Here is a 23,404-nt window from a genome sequence, read left to right on the forward strand (position 1 = left end):
ACAGAATGCAAAGGTAATCCATGAAATGGGAAAAAAAACATTTACAAGTCATGTATCTATCTGATAAGGGATTAATGACCAGAATATAGAAAAACTCCTACAATTCAACAAATAAAACCCCAATTAAAAAATGGACAAAGGAACTGGGGGAAAAAAAAGGAACTGAACAGATGGTAAATCCTGTTATGTGTATTTTGCCACAATTTAAAAAAACAGTAAGTGTAAAAATACACAGAAACCTCAATTAAAATAGAGTTAGGTGGCCAGCAGGGGATGCACTAGTGCACTGTGCTTATTAGCAGAGCCCAACAGGAGTAAGACTGACTTGCTCTTCCTGCCTGTCAGGAGCTCCACTGTGACAGACTGTCACAACTCAGCCAGTGAACAACCACAATACCCTGGGCTCTCAATTCCTCTGGTGGACTCGCTGTTTACTTCAGCCCTCCCAACTTCCTTTTCCCCTCCATAAAAGAGTGCCCTTCTCCATTGTCTGCTGGGGTCCTGTACTGTCTCGCCATGCTGGCAGACCCTTAACTGCAATTCTTTGTTGATCCCCAGCAAACCCACTTTGCCTGGAGAACTGTTACTCTGTTGTTTAAGGTCAGTATAAGAAACAAACAATTAAAAATAGGCAAAATATGGAACACAGTTTACCAAAGAATACTGGAGTGGGTAGCCTATCCCTTTCTACAGCAGACGTTCCCAACCCAGGAATCGAGCTGGGGTCTCCTGCATTGCAGGCGAATTCTTTACCAACTGAGCTATCAGGGAAGCCCTAAAGAAGATATCTGGATGACAAATAAGCACATAAACAGATATGCAACATCATTAGTTTTTCAGTTCAGTTCAGTCTTTCAGCCGTGTCCGACTCTTTGCAACCCCATGAACGGCAGCACACCAGGCCTACCCTGTCCATCACCAATTCCCAGAGTTTACTCAAACTCAGGTCCACTGAGTCGGTGATGCCATCCAGCCATCTCATCCTCCATCGTCCCCTTCTCCTCCTGCCCCCAATACCTCCCAGCCTCAGGGTCTTTTCCAATGAGTCAACTCTTTGCATGAGGTGGCCAAAGTACTGGAGTTTCAGCTTCAGCATCAGTCCTTCCAATGAAAACCCAGGACTGATCTCCTTTAGGATGGACTGGTTGGATCTCCTTGCAGTCCAAGGGACTCTCAAGAGTCTTCTCCAAGACCACAGTTCAAAAGCATCAATTCTTTGGCGCTCAGCTTTCTTCACAGTCCAACTCTCACATCCATACATGACCACTGGAAAAACCAGCCTTGACTAGATGGACCTTTGTTGGCAAAGTAATGTCTCTGCTTTTTAATATGCAATCTAGGTTGGTCATAACTTTCCTTTCAAGGAGTAAGCATCTTTTAATTTCATGGCTGCAATCACCATCTGCAGTGATTTGGGAGCCCAAAAAATAAAGTCTGATACTGTTTCCACTGTTTCCCCATCTATCTCCCATGAAGTGATGGGACAGGATGCCATGATCTTAGTTTTCTGAATGTTGAGCTTTAAGCCAACTTTTTCACTCTCCTTTTTCACTTTCATTAAGAGGCTTTTTAGTTCCTCTTCACTTTCTGCCATAAGCATTAGTCTTTAGAGAACTACAAACTAAAACCACAATGACATACCACAACACACCTATTAGAACAGATAAAAGGGAGGAAGAAAACAACACTCCAACCCTGATACAATCAACTGTTCGTGAGGATACAAAGTAACGAGCTCTTATGAGCTGCTGGCTGCGATACAGAATAGTACAGAAAGTATGACAGCTCCTTATAAAAGTTAAACATTCACTTACCATAAAACCCACAACGCTGCATTCCCAGGAATTTACCCCAGAGAAAGGAAAAGGTATGAGCATACAAAAACCTGTATACCAGAGCAGATTTATTCATAATCACCAAAAGTATCCAGGCTGAAGAATGAATAAGCGAATTATTCTATATTCATACAATGAAATGCTACTCAGCAAAAAGAAGGAACTAACTACTGATACAAGTCCATCACAGAGAAATCTCAAGTGCATTAGGCTAAGTGTAAGAAGCCATTCTCAAAGGACTACATACTATATGAGTTCCTCTCATGACATTCTGGAAAAGGCCAATGTACAGAACAGAAACCACCAATGGTTGCTAAGCACTGAAGGTGAGGGCTTGGGGCTCACTACAAGTTGCACACGGGAGAACCTCAGGGTGACCAACAGTTCTACATTATCTGCAGTGGTGGTTATGTGACTGTCACAGGGATAAATGCATTTGGCACACTCAGGATTGTACACCAAGGATGAATTTTAATGTGCGTAAATCACACCAATAAAAACAATGAAGGTATTAAGAAAATTAATAAAATATGATAAAACAGTTTCAAATTATTCTATAAACATTAGCCAAATGACATGATGATATACGTTTAATTTGATTTAAATATGTTATCTATCAGGATATTTCAAACAAATTCAGGCCATACCTTAGCTCTATAAATTAAAAGTTAAGGTTATTATTATGATTTTTTTTAACTATTTAGGGAGACACACAAAAAAATCAAGTATAGTTTATCTGAAATCACTGTTTCTTTTCAAAACAATTAATTTACCCGTGAAGTGATGGGACTGGATGCCATGATCTTAGTTTTCTGAATGTTGAGCTTTAAGCCAACTTTTTCACTCTCCTCTTTCACTTTCATCAAGAGGCTCTTTAGTTCCTCTTCACTTTCTGCCATAAGGGTGGTGTCATCTGCATATCTGAGGTTATTGATATTTCTCCCAGCAATCTTGATTCCAGCTTGTGCTTCATCCAGCCCGGAATTTTGCCTGATGTACTCTGCATATAAGTTAAACAAGGAGGGTGACAATACACAGCCTTGACATACTCCTTTCCCAATTTGGAACCAGTCTGTTGTTCCATGTCCAATTCTAATTGTTGCTTCTTGACCTGCATACAGATTTCTCAGGAGGCAGGTCAGGTGGTCTGATATTCCCATCTCTTGAAGAATTTTCCACAGTTTGTTGTGATCCACACAGTCAAAGGCTTTGGCATAGTCAGTAAAGCAAAAGTAGATATTTTTCTGAAACTCTCTTGCTTTTTTGATGATCCAGCAGATGTTGGCAATTTGATCTCTGGTTCCTCTGCCTTTTTTAAATCCAGATTGAACATTTCAAAGTTCTTGGTTCATGTACTGTTGGAGCCTCGCTTGGAGAATTTTGAGCATTAGTTTTCTAGCATGTGAGATGAGTGCAGTTGTGAGGTAGTGTGAACATTCAGAAAACTAAGAACATGGCATCCGGTCCCATTACTTCATGACAAATTGATAGGGAAACAATGGCAACAGGGAGAGACTATTTTCTTGGGCTCCAAAATCACTGCAGATAGTGACTGCAGCCATGAAATTAAAAGATGCTTGCTCCTTGGAAAGAAAAGTTATAACCATCCTAGACAGCATACTAAAAAGCAGAGACATTACTTTATCAACAATGGTCCATCTAGTCAAAGCTACGGTTTTTCCAGTAGTCATGTATGGATGTGAGAGTTGGGCTATAAAGAAAGCTGAGTACCGAAGAATTGATGATTTTGAACTGTTGGAGAAGACTCTTCAGGGTCCCTTGGGCTGCAAGAAGATTCAACCAGTCAATCCTAAAGGAAATCAGTCCCAAATATTCATTGGAAGGACTGATGCTGAAGCTGAAACTCCAATATTTTGGCCTCTGATGTGAAGAACCAACTCACTGGAAAAGACCCTGATGCTGGGAAAGATTGAAGGCAGGAGGAGAAGGGGCCAACAGAGGATGAGATGGTTGAATGGCATCACTGACACTATGGACATGGGTTTGAGTAGGCTCTGGGAGTTGGTGATAGACAGGGAAGCCTGGCGTCCTGCATTCCATGTGGTCGCAAAGAGTTGGACACAACTGAGCAACTGAACTGAACGGAATTTACCCGTTGCCTATCATGTCCAGATTCAAAGATTCACAAGATCGTGGTTTAGGAACATGACTTTCCCCTTCTCTAACTTGCTAGTAATGGACACAGCGGGTAGAAACAGTACGTGTAAAACGTCTGTCTGTTCTCTCATCTCTTTCTGCACATTCTCCAAGGAGAACGGGAATCAGCAATCAGCTCTCTTTAGAGGGAGGAAAAGGGCAGCACAACTTTATGCCAAGTACAATTATGTGGCATCAGCCACATTTTACACCTGTGGAAACCAAAGTTTTACAAGTGAGTTGGACCACGTGTGCTCATTTCTAAAGGGAAGCAGGGAGTGGAGTGCTAGGATTCAAATTCCAAACAGGTTCATTTCAGACAAAGCTCTTACTTTTTTCTTTTAACATAAGTCTTTTAAAGCTATCATTTACTTAATCCTCATTTCAGAATTTTCCATCCAGTTCTAGAGTCACATGGCATGCGGTATCTTAAGTTCCCTGACCAGGGACTGAACCCATGCCCTCTGCAGTGGAAGTGCACAGTCTTAACCACTCGACCTCCAGGGAAGTACCACAAAGTTCTTACTCTTATCCAGATCACTGTGATTTGCTCTCTGACCATCTACAATTGCTTAATCAACAGCTTGGTTCTACATATTTCAAAACAAGGAATATATTTTAAGATTTTATTACTTGCATGACCTTGTTCAATTTTAAACCCCAAGCTTACAATAAGTACTTATATACTCAGAAACACTAAAACAGTTTACACATTTACACCAGCATACAGTGTCTTTTATCTGATCACTCGAAACTTAAAACATAAACCACCTGATTTCTTAAGTCATGATTAAAAACAGCAATATACAAATAACAACCGAAAGGATATATGAAAAAGTAATCATGCTCACTTTTGACCTTAATAAAGAATTTATTGCAACTCTAATTTTAAACAAAGGATTATAGAAAAGTTCTTCCCCTTTCTTCTGGCTTCCTGACATCTGGCTTTCCTCTATTGTTTTCAGAAACTGCCAGGATCCTGAGTTACACAGATTATTTACTCAACAGAACTCACCCTGTGAAGTGTCACCGTGTGTTGTTCCCATATAGCTGTTTCCTCCATTGTTGTGTTCTGACAGAGGAAAAGAAAAACAATTATCTTTTAAGAGAATGTCTTTCATAAAGTAGATGAGAACCTCTAGCAAACAATTTAGCACAGTAAAATACCAAAATCCATATTTTTAATATCAGGTACTCTGAAAAGCGCTTAACAATTACAGAAGATTTTTTGCTTGCTTCTGTTTTTGTTGTAAGAGACAGGAAAGTACACACAGGAACTTCCTTTGTTTTAACTTAATTTGGACAGACGCCACTCTGCACTCACTTCAGGCCAGCTGAAATCAGTGTTCAAGCTAATTCTGCAACTTAACAGTGACAGAAGTTAGTACAACATTTTTAAAGTATCTAACAACATAAAACATTTAAAAGCTTTCCTTACATTGTGCAAAGAAAGGAAACAACAAATACCTCTGAACTCAGTAATTATAAATATACATATTACAGGAAAAGAGATAAGACCATTTGATAGGTTTGGTCAGTGGTTGCTTCAGTATCAGCTGAAACACTACTGCTCAACCTAGTTTCATTTTACTACAGAATTACCTTCATGTTTTGTTTATTACTCTGAAGGAAAAAAAAGGGTGGGGCTTTTCTAGTATACATATCATGCACACAAGCTCATACCGAAAGAACAAACAATTCCACCCCTCCCAAAGAATCCCTGGGTAAAATAAGTGATGCGCGTGCCCAGACTTGCTGCTGCTCAAATGTCCGTATAGTTCAGGTTCTTCTGTCAGAGCTTTTACTGAAGCGGGAAATAAATCACTATCTAAAGGATGGGCACTAAGGAATTTAGAGTAAATTTCTTATAAATTGGGTTCATTGCTCTTGGAAGTTTAAAGCAATTCAATATCTCTTAATGTTATCACTCTCTGCAGCTGGGGTCGCTGAACATACAGACATTTACAATTTGTCTAAAGGCTTTCCAGAGTTATCCAAAGGTAGGGTGGAAGTGAGAAGGCTGAGCATGACACTGCCAGGCCATCGCTGTCACCCAGTGTTACCGACGTCTGTGCTACAGGTGAGCTTTCCCAGCGCACTGCTGTCATGAGCATCATGAGAAGGTATCCACCATGGAGCCGCGGGCCCACTTCTTTACCCAGCAAATTTAATCGAACATTAATGCCCCTTGAGAAAATGAATCCCTATAAAGAAAGCCCACTTCCCTAAATTCAGAGCCACTAGATTAAGTTTCCTGCCAGATGAACAAGAGAGGGAGAGAAAGGATCCTCTGTCCCCTCCCATAGATAAGAACTGTCCACTAACGTTTTGTTTCAATCTTGCAGTCAAGTGCAGCAAAACCGCCTTTTAATGAGACCTCTACTGGAAACAAAAGCTGTTCTTTGTTTTTTTAAAAAAAAATGACCAAGATCTATATGTTTTTAAAAAATTCCTCCATCAATGTGACACAGTGATGATAGGACTAATTCTGCTAAACAGAAGGAGTTCTACTAAATTACACATGATAAAAATAATCTGCAACTGCCAGTTTGTCCAAGCTTAGCTGACTTATGAAAAATAAGAAGTGCTTGCATGGCTCTAGCTCATCATGCCTGGATCCACTTCTTTAATCAGCAGCACTGCTTTTAAATCCTTTCCTAACAAGGGCAAACTGAAAGTGATCTGATACCAGGAGAGAATCTCCATAACATAACCTCTGGAATGAAAATTTATGTCCTGCATATAGTTTGAATGGCCACATAGCTTTTCATTTTGTAAAAGAATATAAATCAAATGAGAAAACTCATTTAATGTGAAGGGAGGAAAAGTAGATTCTGAAACAGCTTGTATACTGTTATCCTCATTTTTAACATGATCATTTTCAAATAGAGCAAAGTTTAAACATGAATAGGAAAACAAAGGATATATAAAAGGATATATAGAATGTTAACATGATCATCTTCAAAGTGAGGGGACTATGGGTGATATCTCTTCATTAGGTTTTTTTTTTCCTTTTCTTTCTCCATTCCCAAGCAGAATAAATTGCCAAAATATTTTAAGACACATTCATTAAATCCCACTTTGAACTTCAAATATCTATTTTTAACTTTGCTTTTAGGAAAAATCAAGTAATATTTAAGATTACTTTATGTTACTTACAAAAATTACTGTGTTACAAAGGGGTTTATACAATAAGGTCTTAATGTATAAGCTTCTAGAGGAGTACAATAGGAGAATTTTAGATTATTTTACATAAGGGGGGAAAAAAAGAATTCTAAAACAATGGTTCTCAGCATTTTATCAAAATTAGTATGTTTCTTCAGAAGAGCACACACACCTCAACCAACTCAATGGGTTCCCCAGAATGGGTTAACACAGCAGATCACTTCTCTGATAAAGCCGCACACAGCTTTATTAGCTCAGTTCACCAGAGGGAGACCAATGAACAAGACAGGGGCCAATAGAGAATGAAATATGAAGAAGAATGTTCAGTTAGGCTCTTAGCTTACACACTAAACCAACTAAATCTATAACATAAGTTGCTATGCCCTGCTCATCTTTATTGCTTAAAACACAGAGGCACACACAAGCATTCCTAGTTTAAACCACAGACCACACCATGTCTCTCCACTTGCAGGCCTTTGGCTTCTGTCACTGGCAAAAAAAGCAGCAAAATTCTATCCACTGTTGTCTAACTAGGCAGATTTTATGAGGACTTCCAGAAGGCACTGAGGAGTGAATAAGTGGATGAACACAGAGATATGTGAGAATACAAATACAGTAAAGTACAATGGTAGATTCAGTTGATGAGATTCAAGTCCTCACTGTAGTTCTTTCAACTTTGCTGTATTTGAAAGTGACCATAAAATGCTGAGGAGTGGGGAAAGCAGATTCTTAAATCAGCTTTATGAAGGCTAAAACTGAAATAAAACATTTTTAATACTACTAAATTTGGTACTTCAGAAATTTTGATACTTTAGAAAAAGAAGGAAGGGGATTTTCTCCACCCCAGGATTTTCTCCTCTGGGATGGAGAAAGAGAAACTGGGCAGGCAGGCAGGAAAATTATTTTCACTGTGAGTACTTCTCACTTAATAGTATTCTGTTAAGTTCATCTACTACTTACTCAAATAAGTAATTTAAAAACATCATCCTTATTATAAAATTGCTTACTACTCATCATTTTTCTTACTGGGAAAAAAAAAAAGCATAATTGTGTAACTCACACAAGGATTTTCTGGTAGAGTCTCATTCCCCAAATATTCAGGCTTGTGGGGAGACCACAAGTAACAAAGTGTTGCTCCAATAAGAATGACTCCAGCACTATTACCCCTGTAATTCTGAAACATGCTGTTAAACAGAAAATGAAGAGCCCACGAACACCAAGATCAGAGCCCCAGTCTGCCATTAAATAGGTAAGTAATCTTAAAGATCCCCATTTAGAGAATGGGATACATCAACTCAAGGAGAAAGCCCTGTCTAGCTCCAAAATCCTACTAGCCTGTAATTCCAATTCCAAACAGGCTGCAAATTCATTAATTAGGTAACCAGTGTGGACATCAAGAACAGTGACACTCTTGGTCACTGGGCTCTGAGTTCTACACCCAACTTTAAAATCAGCATCCACTGACCAGAATCCCAATTTCTGAAGGAGCAAAAAGCTGCATTTCAGAAAGTGCCAAGAGTTTGTTTGGTTTCTTTGTTGTAAGCTCCAGCTGGCAAAGATACTACTCAGATCATCAACTGTGAGGGGCTTCCTGCCAAAACTTCAGATCTTAATTTTAGGCGGCTTCACTGTCCTTTCAGCAGATTCCAAGTGGTGGAAAGACAGGAAGCTTCAAGAATGGACAAGACGAGGAGAATCTATATCTGTTGTTGTTCAATCACTAAGTCGGGTCCAACTCTTTGCGATCCCATGGACTGCAGCACACCAGGCTTCCCAGTCCTTCACCAACTACCCGAGGATGCTCAAACTCATGTCCATCCAGTCAGTGATGCAATCCAACCATCTCATCCTCTGTCGGCCCCTTCTCCTTCTGCCTTCAATCCTTCCCAGTATCAGGGTCTTTTCCAATGAGTCACCTCTTCACATCAGGTAGCCAAAGTATTGGAGCTTCAGCATCAGTCCTTCCGATGCATATTCAGAGTTGACTTCCTTTAGGATGGACTGGTTTGCCATCCAAGGTACTCTCAAGAGTATTCTCCAACACCAAAGCTCAAAAGCATCAATTCTTAAGCGCGCAGCCTTCTTTATGGTCCAACTCTCACATCCATACATGACTACTGGAAAAACCGTATCTTTGACTATATAGACCTTTGTTGGTAAAGTAATATCTCTGCTTTTTAAGACACTGTCTAGGTTCATCAAAGCTTTTCTTCCAAGGAGCAAGTGTCTTTTAGTTTCACAGCCACAGTCACCATCTGCAGTGACTTCAGAGCCCAAGAAAATGAAGTCTGTTGCTGTTTCCATTGTTTTTCCATCTATTTGCCATAAAGTGATGGAACCGGATGCCATGATCTTCGTTTTTTGAATGCTGAGTTTTAAGCCAGCTTTTTCACTCCCCTCTTTCACCTTCATCAAGAGGCTCTTCAGTTCCTCTTTGCCTTCTGCCATATGGGTGGTGTCATCTGCATATCTGAGGTTATTGATATTTCTCCTGGCAATCTTGATTCCAGCCTGAGCTTCATCCAGTCTCATATTTCACATGATGTACTCTGCTATAAGGTAAATAAGCAGGGTGACAATATACAGTCTTGACATACTCCTTTCCCAATTTGGAACCAGTTCTTTGTTCCATGTCCAGTTCTAACTATTGCTTCTTGACCTGCATACAAGTTTCTCAGGAGGCAGATCAGGTGGTCTAGTATTCCCATCTCTTTCAAAATTTTCCACAGTTTGTTGTGATCCACACAATCAAAGGTTTTAGCATAGTCAATGAAACAGAAGTAGATGTTTTTCTGGAATTCTCTTGCTTTTTCTATGATCCAACAGATGTTGACAATTTGATCTTCGGTTTGATTCCTCTGCCTTTTTCTTTTCCAGATTTTTTTTTCATTTATTTTTATTAGTTGGAGGCTAATTACAATATTGTAGTGGGTTTTGCCATACATTGACATGAATCAGCCATCTCTGCCTTTTCTAAACCCAGCTTGTACATCTGGAAGTTCTCAGTTCACATACTACTGAAGACAAGCTTGAAAGATTTTCAGCATTACCTTGCTAGCATGTGAAACGAGCGCAACTGTGTGATAGTTTTAACATTCTTTGGTATTGCCCTTCTTTGGGACTGGAAAGAAAACTGACCTTTTCCAGTACTGTTGTGACTACTGAGTTTTCCAAATTTGCTGGCACATTGAGTGCATCACTTTAACAACATCATCTTTTAGATCTGAAATAGCTCAGTTGGAATTTCATCACCTTCACTTGCTTTGTTCATAGTGAGGCTTCTTAAGGCCCACTTGACTTTGCACTCCAGGATGTCTGGTTCTAGGTGAGTGAGCACACCACTGACGTTATCTGGGTCATTCAGATCTTTTTTGTATAGTTCTTCTGTGTATTCTTGCCACCACTTCTTAATAACTTCTGCTTTTGTTAGGTCCATACCGTCTCTGTCCTTTATTGTGCCCATCGTTGCATGAAATGTTCCCTGAGTATCTCTAATTTTCTTGAGAGATCTCTAGTCTTTCCCATTCTGTTGTTTTCTTCTATTTCTTTGCATTGTTCACTTAGGAAAGCTTTCTCATCTCTCCTGGCTATTCTATGGAACTCTGCATTCAGATGGGTATATCCTTCCCTTTCTCGTCTCTTTTTTTCTCAGCTATTTGTAATGCCTTCTCAGACAACCATTTTGCCTTTTTGTATTTCTTTTTCTTAGGGATGGTTTTGATCACTGCCTTCTACACAATGTCACAAACCTCTGTCCAAAGTTCTTTAGGCACTCTGTCTATCAGATCTAATCCCTTGAATGTATTTGCCACTTCCACTGTATAATCATAAGGGATTTGATTTAGGTCATACCTGAATGGTCCAGTGGTTTTCCCTACTCTCTTCAATTTAAGTCTGAATTTTGCAATAAGGAGTTCATGATCTGAGCCACAGATCATGACGACCTATATCTGGGAGAAGACCAAATCCAGGATGAACTAAATTAAAAGTCAGTGTTCCCCAAATGTAGGAAAAATCTTAACTCCTTAACATTAACTAGACTTACAGCCAGTCAAAACCTATCATCCTTATGGCTGTAATTTTACAACAATCCATTCATTTATTCAATCCAGACTTTGATATTAAGTGCTATAGAGGTCAAGAATAGAACCCTCTCTTCCTGAGGGGCTCAAGGAGGAGGTTTAGAACACTAGATAAACGGTGCATACGAGGTGCCACAGCAGGTGGAGAGGACAAGGCTTGCTGAGAAGATAGGAGACTTGAGTCCCCAAGAAAGCAACATTTGAGTTTAGGCTTGAAGGATGACCAGGAAAGAAAGTGGGGAAAGACGGCTCCAGAGAGGAATCAGCATGTCCACAGGCTGCTGCAGCGGCACACAGAGCTGCCGTCATGCAGGTAAAGAGCCGCTGGAGCAGTAAAAGGCCCGGTAACGTCAGGCTAGCAACAGAGGGCTCAGTGGAAAGATGCTAAGGACCCATTCTGACACTGGGACGTGGAAGACAGAGTTGAGGCAGGGAGACCAATTAGAAAGTGGAAGTTAAGGAAGAGGCACTAAAGATGGTGGTGAGAGGTTTCTGAATGGGACAGCTGCATGACGAAGCCAGCAGAAGAGATGACGAATTCAGTTTTTAGTCGCCTTTAAGTTGCGGTGCCTGTGGAATACTGAAGCAGAGAGAGAGGCAGTAGGCTGGTGGATACAGGAGATCTGGCGTAGATAAGAATCTAGGAGTAATCTACAAACTAGTTCTGAACCCAAGGGAAAAGCTCCAATTACCAAAGCACTAAGCTGACCCGGTGCAATATAAGTACTCTAAGGGGAAAAAGGAAGAACCCCAGGGACTTGAGAAGGAACAGCCAGCAAGGAACTCACACAAAAATGTCACTTGATAGTGAAGGACAGGGAAGCCTGGAGTGCTGCAGCCCATGGGGTCGCAAAGAGTGGGACACAGCTGAGAGACTTAACAACTGTTCAGAAAAGATGACAAAATAGAAAAATCAAGATATCATAAAAGAATATAATTTTCATGTATTTTTAAACTGTTGGACCTTTCCATATCAAATATGTATTTAAAATAGTTTATTCAGGGTCATCTCTTAAATAAAGCACACTGGGCATTCTTTGCTGACGTGGTTCTCACTAGGAAAACCAGGCAGTAAACAGAGCAGTCACACTCTGGTGGCTCCTACTGGGCTTTTTCTTCTCTGAGCAGAGCTGCTGCACTCAATTGTTTCTGAATTCTCCTGCCCTATAGTGTTGTGTTGTTTTTTTTTTTTTTGCCTTCCATCCAAAACAAAAATAGAAAGCAAGATCACCTATTGAGATAAGGTGATCCAGAAACTTATGAAGTAGAGCCTAAGTTTTAGTGAATAAAACAGATGCCCCCGTTCCTCTTTGACCTTTTTTGTTGTGGTTCAGTCGAGTCCAACTCTTTGTGACCCCATGGACTGTAGCCTGCCAGGCAACATGCTGGAATTCTCCAGGCAAGCATGCTGGAGTGGGTAGCCAGGCCCTCCTCCAGGGGATCTTCTCATACCAGGGATGGAACCCGTGTCTCCTACCTTACATGCAGGTTCTTTACTGCTGAGCCACCAGGGAAGCCCCTTTGATCTTCAGTTAAGCATTTAATTTCAAATGTGATCACTGCTACACAAACGAAGTAAAAAAGGAGAGACTACTGTATGTTCTAAAAAGTGGGGAAAATATACATTTGGATTGATCCGAAGGGTTATTATGCAAACTTTCAAAACAGAGATGTCCTGTTCAAGAGATAATAAAAAAGATAAATTTGAAGTCAAATGAAGAGAATCAGAAATTCAGCAAATCTCAAAAATACAAGATAAAAACTTGATGAAGCCTAAGAACTAAAAATAAGGATCCAAGTAACTGCAGCAATTGAACCTCAACTGAACCTCTCGACCTCAACTGAAAGTAACCGAACGAAGCGTCCGACACGCTGCTATTTCAGCTCCACTGAACTTTCTAATGCTTTGCTGCATATACTCCTTGGCTGAGAATTTAGGAGACATCAGATGTTTGATGAGATGGATATGATTAAAAAATATTAAGAGCTAGAACAAAGACGTTAAGTGGATCTAGAATTTTTTTGGCTGATCAAAATTTAAGCAAGTTTACAGATAAACTGCCTATTTGCTGCTGTCCTAAGATCCAAGTGAAAGAATATCAGCTAAGTAAGTCACCATTAACCACTATAGGCACACGAAAGGATAGTTACAGACACTCCCAAAAAATCAGTGCTTTCCAGTTATCAGCAATAAAACTTCTTAGGTTGACATTTTCTAGTGGCTGAAGATGGATAAAAGACCTCTCGAACTTTTTCCAGGTAAAAAGGGAAGGAAAAGAGGCCGCAGAGATGGAGAAGTGGTATTTCTGAGTGTTCTCTGTGCACCAGTCCTGTTTTATGGTACATTATCCTTCACACACTCAAGTCCTAGAGGGAAGGATGAGTAAAAAATGTAAACTGCTTTGTGTGTACACTAGGAGTGAATAAATGCACTGAAGATAATGAGTGGTGGCTTTCCATTGCTATAAGTAAGAAAAAGAGGGGGAATAAACTGAACTGTATGATGTGAGACCGGACTCTGAGGTATCAGTATAAACCCATGGTTTAAACACACATGCAGACAAATACAAAGGAAAGAGTCCTGTAGATCCACACACACACCCCTACTTCCCAGCTGTCTGCTGAGAGCCTAGCAGCACGAAAAGCCCAACAGCAATGAGCACGGCCAGCAGAGACCTTAACTTCTAAATACTGGTCTCTAGTAAAACAAACTAGAATTTCTCAGAGAAGGGGTTGGCTTTAGGGTTAGGTCAGAGAAAATTCAGGATGAACCTGGAGTATCATGAAGCATGAGAAATGAAAGGACTGCTCAAAAAGTTATGGGAATTTGTCGAGAACACAGGAATCAGCAGGAAAGAGTTTCTAGAAGCCAAATCTGGAATAACTTGAGCAACAAAATAATGATAATAATACATTTTTAACCCATAAAATAACCCATGAATCCATATGATGTAATCAAATATGGAAATGCAAAAGGGACAGCTCCTTATTAAGAGTGGAATTTCAATTAACAAATGTGGAAGGAAAGGGGGCTACAGAATTACCATCAGGAAAACTCCACCAATTGCTGCCGATGAAGATCCACCCAGAGAGGATAAAACTGGTGGGTGAGTGTTTGAGGATTAACATGATTAGCACAGCTTCAAATCCTCTCCTCCAAAATATTTATAAATTAGAAATATAATAATTTTCCAGGAGAGAACATCATCATAACCAAAATAAACATTACCAACAGTAAGATACATCACATCATGAAGTCCTTGACATGGTGTACAACATGATATCAAGTATTTTATAATATTCTTGCCAAAAATGCACCATCTCATCCCAGTGATGAAAACACAACAGAAACCGAACTAAAGAAAGTGAAAGTCACTCAGTCGTGTCCAACTCTTTGTGACCCCACGGACTATACAGTCTAAGGAATTCTCCAGGCCAGAATACTGGAGAGGGTAGCTGTTTCCCTTCTCCATGGCCTCTTCACAATCTGGGATCGAACCCAGGTCTCCCACATTGGAGAGGGCTTCTTTACCAGCTGAGCCACTAGGGAAGCCCAAAAATACTGGAGTGGGTAGCCTATCCCCTCTCCAGGGGATCTTCCCAACCTAGGAATCAAACCAGGGTCTCCCATATTGCAGGAGGATTCTTTACCAACTGAGTTATCAGGGAAGCAAAACCAAACTAAAGGGCAGTCTAAAAAATAATCAGTTCTTTTCAAAAAGTCATAACAGAGGGAAAAATGAGGATCTGTTACAGATTCAAAGACACCAAAAAGAAGTAACAACTAAATGCAAAGTGAAATCCTGGAAGAGAAAAAGGACGAACTAGCAAAGTTCAAAAGTGGTCTGTCATTTAGTTATTATTGGATTGATGTGAACTTCTTATCCTTGATAGACATTCTACAGTTACAGTTATGGGAAATGTAGGGTGAATAGAATGAAAGATACAACTCTAGTATTTTTACAACTTTTCTATAACATTAACTCAAAATTTAAAAGTTTTTCCATAAACAAACAGAGACTACTTACAAACTGAGGAAGAATGTACAAGGGCTTAATTTCTAAAACATACAAACAATTTAAGCAACCCAATATTTAAGGAAAAAAAACCCAATAAAAAAACAGACAGAAGACCTAAACAGGCATTTTTCCAAAGACATACAGATGGGCAAGAGACACATGAAAAGATGCTCAACCTCACTAATTATTAGAGAAATGCAAATCAAAACTACAATGAGGTATCACCTCACACCTGTCAGAATAGCCATCATCAAAAAAATCTACAAACGATAATTGCGAGAGGGAGATACTTGCATGAACCCAGACTGTCATACAGTGAGCTAAGAGAAAAACAAATATCATATAGTATCGCTTATATGCCCAATCTAGGAAAATGGTACAAATGAATTTACTTGTAAAGCAGAAATAGAAACAAAGATATAGAAAACAAACCTATGCACACAGAAGGGGGATGGGGGTGGGATGAACTGGAGGATCAGGACTGACATAGATACACTATTGATACTTTGTAGATTGATACTAAAGTAGATAACTAATGAGAACCTATTACAGCACAGGGAACTCTACTCAATGCTCTGTGGTAACTTAAATAGGAAGGAAATCCAAAAAAGGGATATATGTGTATGTCCAGCTGAGTCACTGTGCTAGACAACAGAAAGTAACACATTGTAAAGCAATTATACTCTAATAAAAATCAAACAAACAAACATACATCACCCTAAAAATAGAGCTACCACATGATCCTGCAACCCCACTCCTGGGCATATATACAGGGATTAAAAGATACATACCATTATATATAAAATAAACAGGGACCTACTGTATAGCACAGGGAACTGCAATAGCAGGATCAGCAGTAGCTGATAGTAACCTATAATGTAAAAGAATCTGCAGCTAAACACTTGAAACATGACATTATAAATCACTATGCTGCTGCTGCTGCTAAGTCACTTCAGTCCTGTCTGACTCTGTGCGACCCCACAGACAGCAGCCCACCAGGCTTCCCTGTCCCTGGCATTCTCCAGGTAAGAACACTGGAGTGGGTTGCCATTTCCTTCTCCGATGCATGAAAGTGAAAAATGAAAGTGAATTCGCTCAGTCATGTCCGACTCTTAGCGACCCCATGGACTGCAGCCTACCAGGTTCCTCCGTCCATGGGATTTTCCAGGCAAGAGAACGATAGTTAAATTAAAAGCAAATATTCACAGAGCAAAAAAAAAAAAAAAAAAAGAGGAAAGAGGAATGATAATGACAAGAGTTAAGGAGCTCAAGATTGCTGGTACCAAAAAATGTCATCTTGATTACATCTGCTTTGAGCAGAACATCTAAGAAGTCACATTCTGAGCTATCATATATAGGCAAATTTGTCAAATTCCTAACAAAATCAAAACCATTCTTTCTTTAGATGCTAAAATAAAGAAAATAATCAACTCACTGAAGGAACCTGAATGGGTAATTAATATACCTGTTTTGTGGAGTTTCTTAAATTTTTCCTTCTCACTAAACCACTATTTGATTTTCAAAAAAAAAAAAACTCAAAAGGTTTCAGAAAATCTTTTCAATTTCTAAATAATAAAATATACGAAAAACCATGCTACTTTTCTTAACAAAGCACTTAATGAAAAAACAGCAAATCTGTACAAATGTGTACACTACACATTTCTTTAAAAGGTCACACCTTTAAAATCAGCCTCCTCACTTCACCTCAATCCTAAAACTAAACAAATCACAGAATGTCTGAGGTAAGGTCACAAGCTGCATCTCAGCTGCTTAGCCTCACGCAGGCTCAATCCCCTGGGCCAGACAGCTCACTAAAATTAAGGTGGGAGCAGCAACAGATCAGGTTCAGTGAGAAGGAAGTAAATGCACCAGTTAGAATGACAGTCACTGGGTATCAAAGCTTAAGACTTCTTCCACACACACCAGAGAAGCAGCATATTTGTTTTCACATAAAACTGGGCTTTTAAAGTAATCTGCAAAAGTTTCATTTTACCTCAGACTTTCCAGCTTGTGGAGCCTCGAGGCCTTTTCTTCTGTGTCAGTGGTCCCCTATCAGAAACATCCTGCCATCAAGAAGCTCAATCATCGAACTGGACTTTCATGCCAGTAAACGCTTCATCCACTGCTTACAATCTTTTCATAACCTTATGCTCCTATTCCCAGGGCAAATCTATATCACTTTTTAGCTGTAGCCAGTTGGGGCTCTTAAAGGCATAGTGCCTTTTTTTTCCTGCTTCGCTAAACTTGTTTCAAATGTAAGAGCTTAATAAGCAATTTTTTTTAAAATGTAGAAAAATAATCTGCAAATATCTAACATATATATATACATATATGTGTGTATATATGTGTGTATATATGTGTGTGTGTGTGTGTGTGTGTGTGTATAATTCATATCCAGAAAACACAAAAGAATTCCTATCAACAAAGACAGAGCACCTAACAGAGAAGATGGACTGTGGTCTTGAGGGGAGCACTTCAAACAAGAGGACATCAAAATGGTCAGTAAGCATGTGAAAAAAGTGCTCTACTTCCTTACTCAACAGGGTAATACAAATTGAAAACACAACTAAAAGCTACTATACAACCATACAAGAAGCTTAAAAAGAACAGAAAAACAGTAATGAACACTCTAATCAGAACTCGGCACTGGTGGGAGTGCAAACGGGTATCACGGCTTTGCGACACTGGCAAAACTAAGCACATTGGATGACCAATCAACAGAAACGTGTCCATATATGCACAAGAATTTATGTATAAGAATGTTCACAAAAGCACTATTCTTAACAGTCAAAAACCAGAAACAATCTACAATAATCTAGATGCCCACCAATGATGCAACATTCAGTCAATGGAATATTACAGCCATGAAATGAATAAACTCAACCTACGGAATCCCTGGTGGCTCGGATGGTAAAGAATCTGCCTGCAATGCAAGAGACCCAGGTTCTATCCCTGGGCCAGGAAGATCCCCTGGAGGACATGGCTACCCATGCCAGTCTTCTTGCCTGGAGAATCCCATGGACAGAGGAGCCTGGCAGGCTACAGTACATGGGGTTCCAAGAGTCACACACAACTGAGCGATTAATACACATAAGTAAATATGGATGAACGCTGCTCCATACTGAACAGAAGAAGCCACACATAAGTACATATTTCCATGTAAGTTTAATAACAGGTTTAAAAAAAAAAACACTGCAGAAGAAAAGGTCCTGGGGGAAACTATCAAGTTATGGCCTCTGAAGACTCACCATAAGGCGCATCCACAATTAATGGTGTGACACTGAGGCATGAGTAAATAGACCACGGAATAATGGAAAAATTCTTAAAACAGAAAGTGAAGTCACTCAGTCGTGTTCAACTCTTTGCAACCCCGTGGACTGTAGCCTACCAGGCTCCTCCGTCCATGGAATTTTCCAGGCAAAAGTACTGGAGTGGGTTGCCATTTCCTTCTCCAGAGGATCGTCCTGCCTCAGGGGTTGAACCCAGGTCTCCTGCATTGCAGGCGGATGTTTTACCATCTGCCACCTAGGAAGCCCTACCTTCCAATAAATGGAAAATCAGTGTGTGAGAAAAGTAATGTCTCAAGTCACTGAGATAGAAATGTACTTTTTAATAAACGCTGCTAGAACATCCAGGCTGTCACTTGGAAAAAACATATATTAGATTTATATCTCACCAAGCACAAGAATAACCTTCCAATGAACTTAGAGATCTAAATGTAAAAAGTGAAATGAAAGACATAGTAGAAGAAAACTTGAGTGGATTCCTCTTTAATGATGGTGTAGGCAAAGGCTTTCTAAGAATAACTCAATACGTAAGGGATATAAAATAAATTTAAATACACAAAAGATTTTAAAAGTATGCCTGACCAAAATAGAAACATGAATATTTTCATTTATTTATGACTGAGTCTGAACATTGTTTCAAACCTTAATATCCTTTTTGTGAAATATCTTTTTCCCATTTTTTAACTGAACTTTTGTTCTCCCTGCAGTTTTGGATTTCTCTATGTATGAGAGCCATTGGCTCTCACACTCAGAAGTGTGAGAGTCAGTATCTCAAGTGTGAGAGCCAGTATGAGCCAGTATATCTAATATATAAAGAAATCCAAAACTGCAGGGAGAAGAACAAAAATTCAATTAAAAATGGGGAAAAGATATTTCACAAAAGGATATTACGGTTTGAAATGATGTTTGGACTCAGACATAATTAGAGAAATGCAAATTAAAATAACACCAAGATAAATCCAAAACTGCACGGAGAAGGAAAAAAATTCAATTAAAAGTTGGGAAAAAGATATTTCACAAAAAGGGTATTAAGATTTGAAAAGATATTCAAACTCAGTCATAATTAGAGAAATGCAAATTAAAACAATACCAAGAATCACAAGCTGAAATCAATGTCGCTGAAGAAATATCAACAGCCTCAGATATGTAGATGATACCATCCTAATGATAGAAAAAGTAGAGGAACTGAAGAGCCTCTTGATGAGGGTGAAAGAGGAGAGTGAAAAAAGCTGGCTTAAAAACTCAACTTCAAAAAACTAAGATCATGGCATCCAGGCAAACAGAAGGGAAAAAAGTAGAAGTAGTGACAGATTTTATTCTCCTGGGATCCCAAATCACTGTGGATGGTGACTGCAGCCATGAAATTAAAAGACGCTAGTTCCTTGAAAGAAAAGCTATGACAAACCTAGACAGGGTATTAAGAAGCAGAAACATCACTTTGCTGACAAAGGTATAGTCTGTATAGTCAAAGCTATGATTTTTCCAGTAATTATGTACTGCTGTGAGAGCTGGACCACAAAGAAGACTGAGTGCCAGAAGAATTGATGGTAACTACCACAGGGAAAACGCAGACCCAGAAATCCTACAGGACAAACAATTCTGCTCCTCACCAGTAAGACTGCACCACAGGCGGGCAGAACAGAGCCAGATGGGGGGAGCTTAGAGACAGCAGACACACCAACCACAATGGGAGGTGTTTACTTGGATGCGGAATTTTTTTTTAAATATGTTTCAAGAGGAAGTTGATACTTCAGACAAAAAAACTGCACACTGACTAAATGGTGGATTTTTTTCATTTAGAAATTATTTTTAAAGTGTGGTAACAATATAACTTTTTTTTAAAAAAGAGTTCTTGGACTTCGCTGGTATTACAGTGCATAGGAATTCCCCTGTCAATGTGGGGGACACAGTCCTTGGTCTAGGAATATCCCACATGCCTCAGGGCAACTAAGCCCATACATTACAACTACTGAGCCTTAGTGCTACAACTAATAAAGTCCACTTGCCCTAGAGCCTGTGCTCTGTGATGAGAAGCTACCACAATGAGAAGTCCACACACTGCAACTAGAGTAGCCTGCCCACTGCCACAAGAGAAAGCCTGTGCACACAGCAATGAAGACCCAGTGCAGTCAGAAACAATAAATATTTTTTTAAAAACTACCTTTAAATAGAAAATGTTATCTTTTAGAGATACATACTTTGCTTTGGCCACCTGATGCGAAGAGATGACTCACTGGAAAAGACCCTGATGCTGGGAAAGACTGAGGGCAGCAGAAGGGGACAACAGAGGATGAGATGGTTGGATGCCATCATCAACTCAATGGACAGGAGTTTGAGCAAACTCCAGGAGATAGTGAAGGACAGGGAAGCCTGGTGTGCTGCAGTTGATGGGGTTGCAAAAAGTCAGACAGGACTTAGCAAGTGAACACATTTAAATATTAGCAGATGAAAAGACAAGTCTGGCATTTGCTTTGAAATAATGGGGGAGACAATACAATGGGTAGAGAAGTATAGATGGAACAAGACGGCCATAACTGACAACCAGGCCTTGATGCTAGTGTGGGGATTCATTATACTCATTTACTTTTGTATGGTCTTGAAATTTTTCCACTTAAAAAAAATGGGGGTGAGGGTGGGGTGGGGGGTAATTGAGGGGACTAGAAGTTAATTACTGAATCTAGGAAAGGCCTGACCAAGAATCCTGCGACAAGATGCCAAGCAGGTAAGCCACGCTTCAGCGGGCTGGCTCCTCCAGCAGCTGTCTCCTCTTTTTGTAAGGACAAGTGCACACATCCTGGAGACGCACAGCAACTTCTGCAAGTTTCTCGGCTAAATGTAACCTGGTCTATGAGCAGTAACAAGCACCAGAGAAAACGGTGCCCCTGGTCTAGAAGCGGCATCAGATTCTAATCAAATAGGCACCAGACAAGGTGGTAACACGCTGTTGTGCAGGACAGGATAGGGAGAGCACAGGGTGTTTTCTGGGCTCAGAGCAAGGCTCTCATGGAGAAGAGCTGGGCCAGGGCTCTACGAGGAAAATGGTCACAGAGGCCGCAGAGATCTGGCCACTCCAGCAGAGAAACAGCCACTCCCAGCCAAGGCTATACCCAGAGGAACAAGGTGGTCTGGAAGTCTAGCTTTGACCTCGGCTTTTTAAAATGCAGGAATAACCTGCCAGACCAGAAGTGGCAGTTCATCACAGTCATCTTCAGCAGCCTCAACACTGACCTGACCAGACACACAAAGGAAAAGCAGCTCAAACTGGAAGGACTGGTTTGGGTGCATACCAAGACCCAGAGCATAGCTACAAGGAAACCTGGTGGGGAAGGTCCTAAGATGTGGGGTGGCTTTCAGAAGAGGCTCCGCAGAGACTCTCAGACCAGCAGGTCCTTCTGAGACATAATTAAGTAGACTACCTCCACCAGGACCGGGCCAGGAGTCAGGGCTGAAGTCACCACTGCAGATGCTGAAATGGGCTTATTTAATAAGCTGATAATCAGTTCTTTAAAGAAAGAATTGGCACAAATCCTGGGTGAACAAGGGACAGAGAGTCCCTCGTTTCTTCCAGGTGGAGAAAACAGTATGTGCAATAGCCCTAGGGTAAGAAAGCACTTTCCACATTATACTTTCACAATATCTACATTTATTATATGCTCAACACTGTGTTAAGCTCGGTGATAATGTGACACATCAAGGTGACCTTTGCTCTCATGGAGCTTAAAGTCTAATGGGAGAATCGAATGATTAAGAAATGTCACAACTCAACCTATTATCACAAGCTTAAATATTCTAAAGGAAAGAATGAGAGCCATGAGAGGAACTAAAGACAGGAAGTTCAGTACCTGCTCAAAAGGACAGCGCAGGTTGAGAACGGAGCCCAGGGTGGCAGGGTGGGGGAGATGCATGGTGAGGCTAAAGGAGTAGGCAGGGACCAAATAACCCTGTAAGAATTTATTGATTTTATTGTGAAATTTGGTCTTTACTTGTAAAGGCAATTAAGATGCAGAGGAGTTTTAGGAGGAGCACATGTACTGGGGCCATTTTAAAAAGACTCAATGGAAAAGACCTGACGCTGGGAAAGACTGAGGGCAAAAGAAGAGGTGACAGAGAATGAGGTGGTTGGATGGCGTCACCTACTCAATGGACATAAATCTGAGCAAATTCTGGGAGATAGTGAAGGACAGGGAAGTCTGGAGTACTGTAGTCCATGGGATTGCAGGGAGTTGGATATGACCTAGCAAGTGAACAAGAACAACAAAGGGAGACGAGGTGTGATATATATTATATGTGCGTGCATGCTAAGTGACCCTATGGACTGTAGCCCACCAGGCTTCTCTGTCCATAGGGATTCTCCAGATAAGAACATTAAAGTGGGTTGCCATGCCCTCCTCCAGGGGATCTTCCTGAACCAGGGATCAAACCTGCATCTCTGAGGTTTCCTGCTTTGGCAGACGGGTTCTTTACCACTAGCACCATCTGGGAAGCCCAACATGTGTTCACATGTGTCTCTGTGCGCTAGAGGAGCAGGATGTGAACGGTAGACAATACAGATGGAACAAGTGGAGAGATACGAGGTGCTCAGGTGAAAAGGAATTTCCTAATTGGTGATTCACCATACTGAACAGGTCGCCCAACTGGACTGGGTGCACTGAAGTAGGGATAGTCTTTCATCTCTAATCCCTAATTCATCAGAATAAAGACTGCATCTCTTCCTCAGCGTTACTGTAAAAACATTTTCAAAAGCAACTCAGGAATTTCCTCTGGAACCGCAGCACATCTTACTGGTCTGGGGCTCAACCAACCTCCATCCTGTATTAAATAAACAAGTACATACACACACGAATATACAGAGTAAGTAG

The 23,404-nt window shown here is 40.3% G+C and overlaps 1 protein-coding gene across 8 annotated transcripts in view; it reads right to left on the minus strand.

Annotated features, from left to right (window-relative positions):
* The window catches only part of TJP1 (tight junction protein 1), a 260,221-nt gene that overhangs the window by 80,259 nt on the left and 156,558 nt on the right, over nucleotides 1–23,404 (minus strand). For all 8 annotated transcript variants that reach the window (XM_043922067.1, XM_043922071.1, XM_043922066.1 and 5 more), the window contains one exon: nucleotides 5,008–5,064. In XM_043922067.1, coding sequence (XP_043778002.1) covers nucleotides 5,008–5,064 — 57 coding nt within the window. The remainder of the gene's footprint in view (nucleotides 1–5,007; nucleotides 5,065–23,404) is intronic.

Source organism: Cervus elaphus, chromosome 13 (genome assembly GCF_910594005.1).
Source record: "Cervus elaphus chromosome 13, mCerEla1.1, whole genome shotgun sequence".
NCBI lineage: Eukaryota > Metazoa > Chordata > Mammalia > Artiodactyla > Cervidae > Cervus > Cervus elaphus.